This window comes from Manis pentadactyla, chromosome 9 (genome assembly GCF_030020395.1).
Source record: "Manis pentadactyla isolate mManPen7 chromosome 9, mManPen7.hap1, whole genome shotgun sequence".
Lineage (NCBI taxonomy): Eukaryota > Metazoa > Chordata > Mammalia > Pholidota > Manidae > Manis > Manis pentadactyla.
In genome coordinates this window covers 12,375,943-12,393,327 of record NC_080027.1, presented here as the reverse complement: position 1 = coordinate 12,393,327, position 17,385 = coordinate 12,375,943, and the positions used below count along the sequence as shown (strand labels likewise).

General features: G+C 37.6%; 1 protein-coding gene across 10 annotated transcripts in view; it reads left to right on the top strand.

Moving 5' to 3' along the window:
- The window catches only part of PACS1 (phosphofurin acidic cluster sorting protein 1), a 180,138-nt gene that overhangs the window by 120,601 nt on the left and 42,152 nt on the right, over positions 1-17,385 (top strand). For 9 of the 10 annotated variants that reach the window (XR_008999137.1, XM_036929737.2, XM_036929754.2 and 6 more), the window contains exon 2: positions 9,445-9,532. Coding sequence is in view for 9 of the 10 variants with exons in the window: in XM_036929737.2 (XP_036785632.2) it covers positions 9,445-9,532 (88 nt within the window). In the remaining variant the exon portion in view is untranslated. Of the gene's footprint in view, positions 1-8,366; positions 8,435-9,444; positions 9,533-17,385 lie in introns of those variants that run through there. The other variant, XM_036929789.2, reaches the window with a different exon arrangement.

The following is a 17,385-nucleotide window of genomic DNA, read 5'->3' as shown; positions in this document are numbered from 1 at the left end:
AAATAAAATACCTAGGAATAAACCTAACCAAGGAAGTGAAAGACTTATACTCTGAAAACTACAAGTCACTCTTAAGAGAAATTAAAGGGGACACTAACAGATGGAAACTCATCCCATGCTCGTGGCTAGGAAGAATTAATATCGTCAAAATGGCCATCCTGCCCAAAGCAATATACAGATTTGATGCAATCCCTATGAAACTACCAGCAACATTCTTCAATGAACTGGAACAAATAATTCAAAAATTCATATGGAAGCACCAAAGACCCCGAATAGCCAAAGCAACCCTGAGAAAGAAGAATAAAGTAGGGGGGATCTCACTCCCCAACTTCAAGCTCTACTATAAAGCCATAGTAATCAAGACAATTTGGTACTGGCACAAGAGCAGAGCCACAGACCAATGGAACAGACTAGAGAATCCAGACATTAACCCAGACATATATGGTCAATTAATATTTGACAAAGGAGCCATGGACATACAATGGCGCAATGACAGTCTCTTCAACAGGTGGTGCTGGCAAAACTGGACAGCTACATGTAGGAGAATGAAACTGGACCATTGTCTAACCCCATATACAAAAGTAAACTCAAAATGGATCAAAGACCTGAATGTAAGTCATGAAACCATTAAACTCTTGAAAGAAAACATAGGCAAAAACCTCTTAGACATAAACATGAGTGACCTCTTCTTGAACATATCTCCCCGGGCAAGGAAAACAACAGCAAAAATGAGTAAGTGGGACTATATTAAGCTGAAAAGCTTCTGTACAGCAAAAGACACCATCAATAGAACAAAAAGGATCCCTACAGTATGGGAGAATATATTTGAAAATGACACATCCGATAAAGGCTTGACGTCCAGAATATATAAAGAGCTCACACACCTCAACAAACAAAAAACAAATAACCCAATTAAAAAATGGGCAGAGGAACTGAACAGACAGTTCTCCAAAAAAGAAATACAGATGGCCAACAGACACATGAAAAGATGCTCCACATCGCTAATAATCAGAGAAATGCAAATTAAAACTACAATGAGGTATCACCTCACACCAGTAAGGATGGCTGCCATCCAAAAGACAGAGAACAACAAATGTTGGCGAGGCTGTGGAGAAAGGGGAACCCTCCTACACTGCTGGTGGGAATGTAAGTTAGTTCAACCATTGTGGAAAGCAGTATGGAGGTACATCAAAATGCTCAAAACAGACCTACCATTTGACCCAGGAATTGCACTCCTAGGAATTTACCCTAAGAATGCAGCAATCAAGTATGAGAAAGATCAGTGCACCCCTATGTTTATCGCAGCACTATTTACAATAGCCAAGAATTGGAAGCAACCTAAATGTCCATCGATAGATGAATGGATAAAGAAGATGTGGTACATATACACAATGGAATACTACTCAGCCATAAGAAAAGGGCAAATCCAACCATTTGCAGCAACATGGATGGAGCTGTAGGGTATTATGCTCAGTGAAACAAGCCAAGCGGAGAAAGAGAAATACGAAATGATTTCACTTATCTGTGGAATATAAGAACAAAGGAAAAAACTGAAGGAACAAAACAGCAGCAGAATCACAGAACTCAAGAATGGACTAACAGGTACCAAAGGGAAAGGGACTGGGGAGGATGGGTGGGTAGGGAGGGATAAGGGGCGGGGAGAAGTAGGGGGATATTAAGATTAGCATGCATTGGGGGTTAGGAGAAAAGGGAGGGCTGTACAACACAGAGAAGGCAAGGAGTGATTCTACAACATTTTGCTATGCTGATGGACAGTGACTGTAAAGGGGTTTATAGGGGGGACCTGGTATAGGGGAGAGCCTAGTAAACATAATATTCGTCATGTAAGTGTAGATTAGTGATACCAAAAAAAAAAAAAATGGGGCAGTTCCTGTGTGGTAACCTCCAATGAGTTCTACACAAGAGTATAAAGGGCATATAAAAGTGTAGGCAAAGGGTCTGTTTGTGTTTATACAGAGGATCAAAGCCTAATTGGGCTACCCCGAAAATGAACTAAGATACGATATGAAAGAGAACTTCCAACATCAGCACTCTCTGGAAGACTCATGCCAGAAGATGATCATCAAGAAACCCCAACAAAGATCCACGCACTGCTACAGCTGTAGATGCACTCATCCCACCAGTTCCTGGACTTGCCATGGGAATAAAGAAGGAGATATCTAAGCTGGCCTGTGCATACAGTAAAACAACAAATTTGACTGGATCTATACTGTTGGAACTCAACCAAGAATTAGGAGAAGTGCAAATTGTAGCGCTCCAAAATCTTACAACTACAGACTATTTACTGTTAAAAGAACATAAGGGATGTGAACATTCCCCAGGAATGGGTTGTTTTAATTTGTCTGATTTCTCTCAGACTGTTCAAGTTCAGTTGGACAATATCCACCATATCATAGATAAGTTTTCACAAATGCCTGAGGTGCCTTAATGGTTTTCTTGGTTTCACTGGAGATGGCTGGTAATTACAGGTATGGTTTGGTTATGTAACTATACTCCTATTATGTTAATGTGTGTGCGAAATTTAAGTAGTAGCTTAAAACCTATACATGCTGAAGTTACTCTACAAGAAGAAATGTCAAAGAAATAATCAATCTTCCCAGGTTTTCTGCCCTGCTACTTCTATAGCTTTTCTTCTTCCTTCCTAATTACAACCCTTAAATAGAATTCGTGCCTCATATCAAATTTACCAAGTATCATAATTCTTCCAAGTGGTAAAGATACCTCAAGACAAATGCTGGGCATAGAAGCTACAGGGCATAAATATGCAAAGAAAAAAAAAGCTAACCATTTCAAACAATAAGGCTTCTCTCTCACTTACCAACTTTACATTTCCCTGTATAGGCCCGGAAGATGACTGGTTAGCCAGAGACGGGTAAGATTCCTCAAGGGAGGAACAACCTAAGACAGGCACAGTCGCAGGGGGGTCATCAGGTGAGAAATTGGGGATCAACAGAGGTGAGGCTTAGAACCTCACCCCCCCTGTTCTGAGAGAAATCTTCTGCATACATCGATGTTTTATTGCCCTTGTCTAGCTTGGATTAACACATAGTCTACAGGCACACACTTGATCATCTACATTTGCTCTCACAACACTAAACTATGTTTTCTACCTTTATCTTGTATCTACCTACCACTTCAGCATTTTATTAAAAATAATAATAATAAAGAGAGAAATGTGGTATCCACATATAAATCAAGTATAAAAATCAAATGAGTATTCATATTTGAACTGACTGTTTATAGTTCATAATGCATGAGCAAAACCGAAGGTTTCTGTGATGGCTGCCCTTGTACTGTTCACCATGTAAGAACTTATTCACTATGTAAGAATTTGTTCTCCATGTAAGAACTTGTTTGTTATGCCTTCTCCAATCAGAAGATTGGAGACTGACGAAAATTAGGCTTGGGGTGGATTAATGATTGTGCATTGAGCATTGACTCCCCTATACAGAATTTTATTGTTGTTAACAACCATTTGATCAATAAATATGAGAGATGCCCTCACAAAAAAAAAAAAAAAAGTACACACTTCCAATGGTAAAATAATAAGTAACCGGGATGTAATGAATATAGTCAAGATATTGTAACAGCTTGGTATGGTGATAGCTGGTACCTAGAATTGTCATGTATATAAATGTTGAATCACTATGTTGTACACCTGAAACTAATGTAATGTAATACTGTGTGTCAACTAACCTTCAATTAAAAAATAATTATCTACAAAAAAAAAAAAAAAAAAAAGAACGCAACATGCTTAGCTAATAACCAGTGCTCTGTCACTAAGTAGGAAGGAAGAAATAGATGTTGGGTAGGCAATTAGCATACTAGCATCCTTCCTTTAAAAAAGCTTTATTGAAGTATAATTGACACAATAAACTGCACATATTTGAAGTGTATAATTTGACAACTTTTTATATAAATATATACCTGTGAAACCACCCCCACAATTAAAATAACATATCCATCATCCCAAAAGTACCCTTTTGTAATTGTTCCTTCCCACCCCACTGTATCAGGTGTCCCCAAATCACTGCCAGGTTTGATGATTCCTAGGAATCACAGGACTTCGAATATAGTATAGTCACAGCAATGGCTTATTTCAGAAAAAGGATCCAGAAACTTAAGTCAACAAAGAGAAAACTTATGTGAGCCAAGTCTAGAGGTGCAGGCTTCCAGAGGTCCTCTCCCAGTGAGTCACACAAGGATCACTTAATTCCCCAAATTGTGATGACATATATGAAAGGTTGCCAGGGAAGCTCTAGAGACCTAGTGCCCGGGTTTTTATTGGGGGTTGGTCAGTTGGATACCCTCTTGCACATACCAAAATTCCAGACTCCCAGAAAGCAAGCCTGTGTTCAGCATAAACCACACGGTTTAAAAACAGTTTGGGCACAGAATATCACTCTTACGATTTCTGGGAATGGTGGGAACCCTCCCCAGATTCAAGTACCCAGATGCCAGTCAGAGGCCAATCTGGCAAGCAGACCTTTCGAAGAATAGTGGTCTCAGGACTGCTGTGTTAATTCCTTTCTGCACACTGCCTCCATCCCATCCTTAGGTAACTGCAGACCGGCTTTCTGTACCCATAGACAGTTTGCATTTTCTAGATTAGTTTGTACCCTTTTTTGTCCAGTTTCTTTCCCTTGGAATTGTTGTGTGACTCATCTGTGTTTTGGTGTGCATCAACAGTTCATTCCTTTTTATTGTTCATAGTATTCCATTAAATGGATAGTCCACAGGTTGTTTATCCACTCATCTGTTGATGGACATTTGGGTTGCTTCTAGTTTTTGGCTATTTCAGATAAAGCTGCCATGAACATTCATGTACCATTTTTTGTATGGGAACATAGTTTTCCTTTTTTTTTGAGTAAATACCTACAAGTAGAATGATTGGATTATGCATGTTTAACTTTTTAATAAACTGCTAACCTGTTTTCCAGAGCGGCTATACATTTTACATTCCTATCCACAGAGTTTCAGCTGCTCTACATCCTCACCAACACTGAGTATGATCAGTCTTCCAAATTTAGATTTTCAAATAGGTGTGTAGTGGTATCTCATTGTGATTTTCATTTGCATTTTCCTAATGACTAGTAATATTGAACATCTTTTCATGTGTTTGCCATCTGTATACCTTCTTTGGTGAAGTGTTTGGTCAAAACATTTGCCTTGTTTTTTTCATTGGAATATTTGTTTTCCTAATAGAGAATTTTGAGGTTTCTTTACATATTCTGGATGTAAAGCTTTTAACAGATAGGTGATTTTTTTTTTCTTCCCTGACTCTATTTTTTTAGTTAAAATACAGTTGGCATACAATATTATATTGGTTTCAGATAGGTGATTTGCAAGTATTTTCTCCTGTCTGTGGCTTGTTTTTTCATTCTCTTAATAGAATCTTTTAAAAAGCAGCTGTTACTCATTTTGATGAAGTCCAATTTTAACAACTTTTTCTTTTAGGGATCATTCTTTGGTGTGATATCTAAGAAATATTTGTCTAACCAAAGGTCCCAAATATTTTCTCATGTCTTTTTTCTTAGAACTGTTAAAATTCTATGTTTTGCATTTAGATTTGTAATCCAGAGACAGACTTGTAGGGCTAAGTCTCTACTCAACATCCCTACTTGAAGTCTATAGACATCTCAAATTTAAAGTGACCAAATTGAACTCTGGATCTAAAACTCCCAAATCTGCTTACCCATAGCTTTCCCCATCTCAGTTAATAACAGCCCCATCTTGCCAGATGTTCAGGCTAAAAACCTGGAGTTGACCTTTATTGTCAAGAATACATCAGAATTCAAACCCTTTTTCACCACCTCCACTCCTGCTACCCTTCAAACCTCCATGATCTACTGTTTGCAGTACTGCACTTCTCTCAACTTTTTCCTTGTCCACTCTGTTTCAGCTCCACTGGTCTTCTTAATATTTCTCAAACAAACCAGGTACACTACACCTTAAGACCTTTGCACTTCCTTCCCTAATCTAGAACTTCTCAATGATGCCTACCCTGTCTTACTTAAAACTACAACCCTCCCTGCCCTCTGCCTCACACTCACAATCCCCTTACCTAGCTCTATTTTAACAAAATCTAACATAGTGTGTAATTTATTTAATGATTAGGTCTATTGTTATTGACTGGATCATTTCACTAGAATGTAAACTCCATCACAAGAATTTTTGTTTTGTTTACTAATGTATCACAAGTGACTAGAACAGTGCTTGGCCTTATAGGCCAACAGGTAAATGACAGAACTGTAATTCAAACCTGGTTATGTATGATTCTAAAACCTTCATTCTGATCTTTAAAAAAAATTGATGTGTAGTTTGCTTACAGTGGGGCGCAAGGGTCTTGGCTATAAAGCTCTGTGACGTTTTCCTTGTGTGTACACCCACATGGCCCACCAGGGGTTTATCAGGCACCCATGTCCCTTCCCAGTTGGTGCCTCTACCCTCCTCAGTACTGTGCTGGCTCCTATTACCATGCTCTGGTCCTGCCTGTTCTTGAAGTTCATATGGATAGAATCACACTGTGTGTAGTCTTTTGTGTCTGCCTCCTTTGGTTCAATGTAGTATTTTTGAAATTGAGCCATGTCGTCCCTCTGAGTTAGTGTTTGTTTTTGAGTACCACATTTTGTTTCTTCATTCTTCTGTTGGTAGACATGAGGTTGTTTCCAGTTTAGGGCTATTATGAGTGGAGCTGTTTTGAGCACTATTGCACCTCTCTTTTTGTGGTCTGTGCCCTCATTTTTCTTGGGTTCTCTTCGGAGCTGGGCTCAGCAGCCATGTATGGGACTTCTGATTACTCCACATCTTCACCAGCACTTGGAATTATGAGTCTTCATAAATTTAATGTGAAGTTATTTTCTGCTGTAGAAAAACTGATGAAAACAGGAGTATGATCAGAGAAGAACTTCCTTTCAGGCCTTGGATCTTATATTTTTATTGCATAAGAAGTGCCCAGCCAGTAAAACATTGGGCAACAAAAAGCTAGGAACAGTATCTAACTCAGCCTCTTATACATTGGACACTTTTAATCAGAACATCTTGCCAGACTCAGTCTTCATCATCCTCAGAACTCTGTCTGGGACTATTTCATTCATTCCTGTATGAATGTGGGTTTAAGGAGAAATGTATCTTATTTCCTTGGAATTTTTCCATTACATTAAGATATATGTTGAAAATATTTTCTTATAAATAAAATATTTATTCTAGTTTTTTAATAAACTGCTTTTACTAATTTAAACTGGGTTCTAAATTAAGATAGGCCTGAGTTTGCATCTTGGCTCAACTACTTTCTTTGGGATCTTGGGCAAGTTTCTTAATCCTTCCCAACATGCTTATCTGTAAATGTGTATAATACCCACCTCTTAGAATTACTGTGAGACTTACATGAGATAGATAATGAAGTGTATATCAAACAGCCATACATAGTAGATGATTAATGAGTCATAGACATTTTCTTACACTTTGAAGAACTAGAACACATTTAAATCCCCACATTCCCTTCATACCATTAAAAACAAACAAAAAGACCTTTGAATCAGTTGCTAATGGTATGGAAATCAATTCAGTGTGCCTTGTTTCTAAGCAAACACTGAATAGACCCAGTCTTGCTACTGCTGTGTTACCTAAGGCACTAAATCATTCTGGACTTTCTTGTTGACACAAGGTGCTGTGGCATAAAGGTTAATCTTTTTTTTATCAGCATTTATTGGTCTGTGATGTGTTTTTCCTTCCTAAAAAATTTTGCCGTATTATCCTACAATATTTCATATCTTATGTAAGAGGAAAGATGGTCCACAGCCTTATGGGTACAAAAGAGCTGTGGACTAGGAATGCAATGTAAGTCACTGTTTGTCTTCCCCACTGGACTGTGTCATCCCTGTGAGGCTAAGGACCACATCCTTCTACAACTCCAGTAACCATCAGTGCTGGTATATGGGAGATGCTCACTAAATGTGTGGAATGTGTGAAAGAGTGAAGGATCACAGCAGGGAGAAGGAAACACAGGAGTCCCCAGTTTACTCCTGTGACTTTTATCTTGCAGGAGTTTATTCAGCACCAGCAGATAGTCTGAAGGTGGAAAATGTTTGCTTTGGAAACAAAAACCTGGCTCTTCCGAAGCATTCATAATTAGCAACCTTAGATAAGGAACAGAAGTGGGCCTATCCAGTCTCTTCTATTTGCTCATCCCATCATGTTCCCTTTCCTTCAGCAAGACTTAAAAATCAGCTGCACAATGAAGTTATTTACATTTCTTAGTAGCCAACTATGTGATATGTGATAATCCCTTTGGTGTTGGCAGACCCAGAGCTCCTTTTGGGCCAGCACATCTCTGCTTTTAAGGAATGAAGAAATAGATGATGCTGTGGGTAGTCATTGATGGGGGAGAGTTTGGAGGCAAGCATGAGCCCAGGTGATCACAGTTTAACAAAACTGTTTTGGGAGCACAAGTGAGGGAACTCCAGTCAATGGCTGAGGAAATTGTTAAACTTCACTTAACAAATAATTTTCTGAGCAACCACACTGTGCCCAGCCCTTTAGTAGAAGGCCCAGGGGTGAGAGAGTGTATTGCACCCAAGGACTGAAAGAAATTCGGTATGACTGGAGCCTAGAGTGTGAGGAGGGGTACTGAGACACAGGACTGAGTTGGGTTGCGGGAGCAGAGAGCCACCCCACCGAGGGGACTCATTAGGCTCTGTTTTGCAGCCTCCTCTGTTGGACTCCCCATTCTCCAGAACCTCTCCAAGGAAAGAACGAACCACTCAGACCAGAAGAAGAAAGGCAGCATCCAAAGTTTTCCAGCTCTTGATAAGGGCCAGTGTAGCCATGTCTTGGTAGGGGAGAGGGCAAGTCAAATTAGAGTTGCTGAGACTCCAGAATGAGGGACAGTCCTGTCACTTCCAATTAAGGGGAACTTTCTTGTTTTGGCACTGAAGATTTTCTGCACATCTGAAGCAAAGTTCAGCTGAAATCCAATTTGTGGCTATTTAAATCATTTCCTGTCAAATACTGTCTACTTGCTTGTGTGGATTATCCCCGTTGCCACAGATTTACATGTGTAAATGTTTTCTGGTGTGGTTAGATGTAAGGGGGGAAAAGGAACTGCATAGGCAAAGGAAACATCTGCTCCTCTCCCTTGGTGTACTCTCCCCACTCAGAAATTGCTCCTAAGTATTAGGAGTAAAAAGGCGTGTTGGTTTTGCCTTGAGCTAAATGGGCATCCACAGAGATTCGTGGAATAGTAAAGCTTTTTTTTCTCAAGTGCAAAAGTTAAACAGGTGGGTACTCTTGCTGAAGGAGGACACAGTGTGGCACTCTGACATTCTTACTTTAGGTAAAGCAGCATTTCCTCAACAGATTGTCTATTGCCTTTCTCATCAATTCCTTACATCTGACTGGATTGTCTTTCTCTAAATTCTCTAGGCTGTTCAGCTTGACCCTGAAGAAACTCGTCATGCTAAAAGAAATGGACAAAGATCTTAACTCAGTGGTCATCGCTGTGAAGCTGCAGGTGAGTAGTGCAGGATTGTTTGTTCGGGGTCCAGGGAAGCTGGATAACTTTCTGCTCATAGCTGGCACTTAAGAATTACCAAGGGGGACCATCTCTCTCTTTTCCATTCAGCAAAGCAAGGAACAGTAGTGGAAAGTGAACTCAGGAGACCCACTGAGCCCCAGCTCTGCCTCATAGTTGAAGCACTCAGTTTCTTTAAACCTTAGTTTTTTTGTCTGATGAATAAAAACGGTTCTTCCTGTCCCGCCCATCTTAACAGGGCTAGTTTTTTAAAATCTTAGATATAATCTTATATTGGTTTCAAGTATACAACACAGTGGCTCAACAGTTAAACAAGGCTAGTATTAAGATCAAATGATAGAGGTGCTAAAGTGTTCGATAAACTTAAAAAATTACTAGGATGGCTAGTGTGAGTTGCTGTCTTATTCCCAGGATTCTGGCCAAGCAGATGCATGGGTTGGGGAAGCACTTTGGAGGTTTTCTATAGAGTAGAAGAAATTTATAGATTATTATTTCAGACTTGGCAATTAAAAATGTACTGGGATATTTTATCTCATGGGCAATCCCATTTAACTCCATATACTTAACTCAGTGTCTTCAAAGGACCAAAAATATTTCACAAACACTCATACTCTAAGCACTGCTGAACTTCAGGAAAGAAGGGAGAAACTGAACTACAGAAAGGTTAAGGAATTTACCTATTGCCAGCTAATTACCAAGTGGCAGAAATGGGACTACAAACTAAAGAGCAAGTAATTTATGTAGTCATTAAACTCGATTACCAGACCTTCCTTAACTGATGAATCCTTTCTAATGAGGACTCCCCAGAGCTTACTGAAATTCAGAAGTGCCCCTGGAGTCATTTAACTAATGATTTAATTCTAATGGAAGAATGGTTTCTTTATTGAGTTCTTATTCACTGAACAATAGAGAATTAGATGGTAACTCATTAGCCAGATATTTTCTTAGCTAGCTCACATATTATGCAGCAGTTTATCATACCAATCCTGGCTTTGTTAAAATCCGCATCTGTAGTACTCGCATTATGTGAGCCATACACAGAGGTCCTCAGCTCGCTTTCTGAGATAATACATTATCTTTAGTCCTCAAACTTGAAGCATTTTACTTAGTCCTTATGAATGCCTGTGTGTCCCTCCACATGCTCTGCTACCCTGTTCATCTTTGTGAATAATTCCTCCCAAGTGAAACATTGCCAAATACTGTGGGTTGAAAAAAGAAGCACGGGACAGTGATGTGCAAGTGGAAACTTTCAGTGTCTTTTCCTCCTTTCCTGATTTTGCACCCCATTTCTAGATCATCGGTAGTGTTCCAGTTCTCAGGAATTAATTCCCTTTGCTAAAAGCTGTTTTACACTGCAAACACTATTGGTGTGGTTTTGAAAGTTCCCTGCTGCTTTTGCCATCCCCACAGTTAGATGCCTTGCCAAAAGAAATGATTTCTTTTATTTCTTGATTAAATATTTAACATTTTGTAAAATTTAAATTATAGCAAAAACTACAAATACCCTGAATTTTTTATTGCTTTACTTCCAAGCAGCTGAAAGTAATTACAGACGTTATCATGTTATTTACCCAGTGACTTATTTATTTGTTCATTTAATAAATATTTATTGAGCACCTATTATATGCAAAGCATTGGACACACAACAGTGAACAAAACAGAAATGGGAAATATGCGTAAAGCACTTCTGCCTCATAGCAAAGTCTGTGTCTCGAGCACAAATACTTGTGCAATTGAGTTGTGAATTGAAATAACTGCTTTTTTCATGGAACACCACTTTTACTTAAAAGAAGGCCTTACAGTCAAACTGGTTATCCATACTCAGGTATTTGGAAGATACTTTCTTGAAAATGAACAGAGTGAGCCTTTCACATCAACAAAAATGACAAAGTATTTTTGGCCAGTGATAAAAAATTTGAGCTTTCAGGTGAAAATTAGAATTTTGGAAAACTTGTCTCTGTCACTATAAGTTTAACAGCTTGCCATTTCTTAAAGATCTTTCTGAAGAGATCAATGGTGATAGTAATGATGTCGATTTTTTAAACTGTATAATGAAATGTGTAATATTGGAGAGATTTGCCTGATTCAGTGACCCAGTGTTTTCTTTTTTTTTAATTAATTAATTAATTGATTTTGTTGTCATTAATCTACAATTACATGAATAATATTATGTTTACTAGGGTCCCCCCTTCACCAAATCCCCCCCCACAAACCCCATTACAGTACCCAGTGTTTTCTAAATGACCAATGCATAAGATCACAAAATCGCACTGGGTAAAACATCCATCCAAAGAACAAAATAGACCAATGGATTGGATTTCATTTTCAACTGTTTTATTTTGAAGTACTTCTAAATTTGCAGAAGAGATGCAGGATAGTAGATAAAGTCCCTGTTTTCCTTCACCCAACTTCTCCCAGTGCTAACATCTTTCTTAACCATGGTGTATTTATCAAAAATGAGGAATTATCATGGTGCAATATTAACTAAATTGCAGACTTTATTCAGATTTCCCAGTTTTTGTACTGATGTTCTTTTTCTGTTAATTGATTAGATTTGAATATATAATGGTACTGCAGAAGCCACCTCCTTTTTCTAACATTATATCTCCTTGAGTCTGGATTTTCTTCATATACTCAATCAAAAAAATACTTTTCAACTAATTGAATATAGTAACAGATATGAGAATCCAGCTGTCTTCTATTAAGCCAGACATTAAATAGATTTGTAAGAATGTAAAAGTATGCCATCTGCTTCATACATGGTGTTGGGAATGTAAAATGAAGCAACCATTTTGAAAATAGTCTGGCAGTTCATCAAAAGGTGTGATATGTAGTGAGCATATGACGCAGCAATTTCACTCCTAGGTATTTATCCAAGATAAATTAAAACATGTTCACACAAAACCTTGCACACAAATGTTCATGGCAACATTTATTCATAATAGCTAAAAAGTGGAACCACCCCAAGTCCATTAACTGAAAAGGAGTATAATGTGGTATATCTATACAATGGAATACTATTTGGCAATTAAAAATAATAAAGTACATCCATGGTACAACATGGATGAACCATGAAAACACTGTGCTAAATTTAAAAAGCTAGCCATAGCAGATCACGTATTATATGATTCTGTTTATGTGAAATGTCCAGAATAGGCAAATCTACAGAACCAGAAAGTGAATTAGTGGTTGGCTAAGGGTGGGAGAATGGGAAGGTTGGTAGGGTTACAGCTAAAGAATATGGGATTTTTTTCTTGGGGTGATAAAAATGTTCTAAAATTGATAAGGGTAATGGTTGTACAACTCTGAATGTACTAAAGCCATGGAATTGTACACTTTGAGTGGATTGTATGGTATTTGAATTATATCCCAATAAAGCTGATATACAAAACAACTATGCCATCTTCTTACTAAATTGTTTTTATTTTGGAAAAGATATTTTTCTTTAAAAAGTTTTTATGTAAATATGTAAAAGGTTTATTATTACTTTTCATGAGTAAATACATATTTTAAAATATCCCAGTTTTAATTACTAATATGGTAAATTTTGATAGATATACCAATGTAAATAAAAAGTATTTGGGATCCTCAATAATTTGTAAGAGTGTAAAAAGATTCTGAGACTGAAAAGCTTAAGAATCATTGTAGAAGAAGGCAAGAGAAAATAACTTAATGAATAAAATTATATACAGGCTTTTCTTGAAATGTCCATTCCTGAAAACATTTCAGACAGCAGAAGTCTCTCTTCCATCATACAAATGGGAAAAATAACAGTGCATTCACAGACATCCAACAACCCTCAACCCATTTCTCAAATATCACTACAACAACCGTAAATGTATGTGTGATATTTCCAACAAGAATTTTTTTTTGTATCATTAATATACACTTATATGAACAACATTGTGCTTACTAGATTTCCCCCTCATTATCAAGTCCCCACCACATACCCCATTACAATCACTGTCCATCAACATAGTAAGATGCTGTAGAATCACTACTTGTCTTCTCTGTGCTATACTGCCTTCCCTGTGTACCCCCTCCACTACATTATGTGTGCTAATTATAATGCCCCTTTTCCCCCTTATCCCTCCCTTTCCACCCATCCTCCCCAGTCCCTTTCCCTTTGGTAACTGTTAGTCCATTCTTAGGTTCTGTGAGTCTGCTGCTGTTTGGTTCCTTCAGTTTTTTATTTGTTCTTATACTCCTCAGATGAGTGAAATCATTTGATACTTCTCTTTCTCCACCTGGCTTATTTCACTGAGCATAATACCCTCTAATTCCATCCATGTTGTTGCAAATGGTAGGATTTGTTTTCTTCTTATGGCTGAATAATATTCCATTGTGTGTATGTACCACATCTTCTTTATCCATTCACCTACTGATAGACACTTAGGTTGCTTCCATTTCTTGGCTATTGTAAATAGTGCTGCAATAAACATAGGGGTGCATATGTCTTTTTCAAACTGGGCTGCTGCATTCTTAGGGTAAATTCCTAGGAGTGGAATTTCTGGGTCAAATGGTATTTCTATTTTTAGTTTTTTGAGGAACCTCCTTACTGCTTTCCACAATGGTTGAACTAATTTACATTCCCATCAACAGTGTAGAAGGGTTCCCCTTTCTCCGCATCCAACATTTGTTGTTGTTTGTCTTTCAGATGGTGGCCATCCTAACTGGTGTGAGGTGATATTTCATTGCGGTTTTAATTTGCATTTCTCTGATGATTAGTGATGTGGAGAATCTTTTTTTTTTTTCTTTTTTTTAATTTTAGAGAAAAATTTTATTATTATGTTCTCTTAGATTAGATTATAAATCTTATAAAAATGCTGTTTTCTTTTTTAAACACAGTATTATATAGTTTATGACAACAGTAAATAAAATTGCTATCAGAAGTCCTATTTTGAAAAAAAAACAAAACAAAACAGAGCATTAAGTTGCATCTCAGAATCTACCTGGGGAAAAACTGTTAAGTTGGTAAGACTATATTTGTATTAACTTGTAAAACCCTTTGATAATCATGTTTCCTGTTCTTTTGCTTCCATTCCCCACCAATCCAGTGAGCTCCCTCTGGGATTTCTTGACCCTGGGAAATAACTGGTTAAACAAATTAACTTTCATTTTAATTATTGTACTTTGGGTTCTTTTGCTTTCTCTCCCATATTCTGGATATAACTAGGGCTTTTTCAAACAAATATTTCACAAGAAAATCTCATCCATTTTTGAAAAGTCATTTCTATCAGAAACACTTTTCTTGGGAGAAATGTTATGTTTCTGATCTATTCCTTCTCTTTTCTTCAGGTTGTTTTTCTCTTTTCTCAAGCCTCAGATTCTAGACTATATATAGCTTCTAAAGTGACTACTTTACTATCTCATACTTTTATTATTCTGTAGTTGTACTATTATTAAAAATGTTATTGACCTAATAAAACATTCCAAAGATCTATAAATACCCTTGCAGAAAGCATATTGTTAAAGCTTTAGATATTTCATTTGATGATATTTATGCTTAGCCTGTTAGATTGACTGTTCAGTACAGTTTATAGAGATTTAGACATGAGAAGTTCCTTCCTTATTATTTTACAAAGATCACATCCTAACACATACATAAACCTACACTTGACAGTAAAAATCCTAATAGAAAAGCTCTGAGATCTTGTTAAAGCTGATATAGCTGTGAAAGCTTTCCTCTGACTGAGGGACTGCAGGTTCTCTTTTTTTTTTTTTTTTAGATAATTATTTTTTATTGAAGGGTAGTTGACGCACAGTATTACATTAGTTTCAAGTGTACAACACAGTGATAAAACATTTATATACATAATTCTAGGTTCCAGCTATCACCCTACCAAGCTGTTACAATATCTTGACTATATTCCTTATGCTATACATTACATCCCGGTTACTTACTTATTTTACCCTTGGAAGTCTGTCCTTTTTTTTTTTTTTTTTTTTTTCCTGTGAGGGCATCTCTCATATTTATTGATCAAATGGTTGTTAACAACAATGAGATTCTGTATAGGGGGGTCAATGCTCAATGCACAATCATTAATCCACCCCAAGCCTAATTTTCATCAGTCTCCAATCTTCTGAGGCATAACAAACAAGTTCTTACATGGAGAACAAATTCTTACATAATGAATAAGTTACATAGTGAACAGTACAAGGGCAGTCATCACAGAAACTTTCGGTTTTGCTCATGCATTATGAACTATAAACAGTCAGTTCAAATATGAATACTCATTTGGTTTTTATATTTGATTTATATGTGGATACCACATTTCTCTATTATTATTATTTTTAATAAAATGCTGAAGTGGTAGGTAGATACAAGATAAAGGTAGAAAACATAGTTTAGTGTTGTAAGAGAGCAAATGTAGATGATCAGATGTGTGCCTGTAGACTATGTGTTAATCCAAGCTAGACAAGGGCAATAAAATATCCACGTATGCAGAAGATTTCTCTCAGAACGGGGGGGTGAGGTTCTAAGCCTCACCTCTGTTGATCCCCAATTTCTCACCTGATGACCCCCCTGCGACTGTGCCTGTCTTAGGTTGTTCCTCCCTTGAGGAATCTTACCCGTCTCTGGCTAACCAGTCATCTTCCGGGGCCATACAGGGAAATGTAAAGTTGGTAAGTGAGAGGGAAGCCTTATTGTTTGAAATGGTTAGCTTTTTATTTCTTAGCATATTTATGCCCTGTAGCTTCTATGCCCAGCATTTGTCTTGAGGTATCTTTACCACTTGGAAGAATTATGATACTCGGTAAATTTGATATGAGGCACGAATTCTATTTAAGGGTTGTAATTAGGAAGGAAGAAGAAAAGCTATAGAAGTAGCAGGCGGAAGAAAACATGGGAAGATTTGATTATTTCTTTGACATATCTTCTTGTAGAGTAACTTCAGCATGTATAGGTTTTAAGCTACTACTTAAATTGTGCACACACATTAACATGATAGGAGTATAGTTACATAACCAAAGCATATCTGTAATTACCAGCCATCTCCAGTGAAACCAAGAAAACCAGTTAGGCGCCTTAGGCATTTGTGAAAACTTATCTATGATATGGTGGATATTGTCCAACTGAACTTGAACAGTCTGAGAGAAATCAGACAAATTAAAACAACCAATTCCTGGGGAATGTTCACATCCCTTGTGTTCTTTTAACAGTAAATAGTCTGTAGTTGTAAGGTTTTGGAGTGCTACAATTTGCACTTCTCCAATTCTTGGTTGAGTTCCAACAGTATAGATCCAGTCAAATTTGTTGTTTTACTGTATGCACAGGCCAGCTTAGATATCTCCTTCATTACCATGGCAAGTCCAGGAGCTGGTGGGATGAGTGCATCTACAGCTGTAGCAGTGCGTGGATCTTTGTTGGGGTTTCTTGATGATCATCTTCTGGCATGAGTCTTCCAGAGAGTGCTGATGTTGGAAGTTCTCTTTCATATCGTATCTTAGTTCATTTTCGGGGTAGCCCAATTAGGCTTTGATCTTCTGTATAAACGCAAACAGACCCTTTGCCTACACTTGTATATGCCGTTTATACCCTTGTGTAGAACTCATTGGAGGTTACCACACAGGAACTGTCCTTTTTTTGTTGTTGTTTTGTTTTGTTTTGTTTTGTTTTTGGTATCACTAATCTACACTTACATGACGAATATTATGTTTACTAGGCTTTCCCCTATATCAGGTCTCCCCTATAAACCCCTTTACAGTCACTGTCCATCAGCATAGCAAAATGTTGTAGAATCACTACTTGCCTTCTCTGTGTTGTACAGCCCTCCCTTTTCTCCTAACCCCCCAATGCATGCTAATCTTAATACCCCCCTACTTCTCCC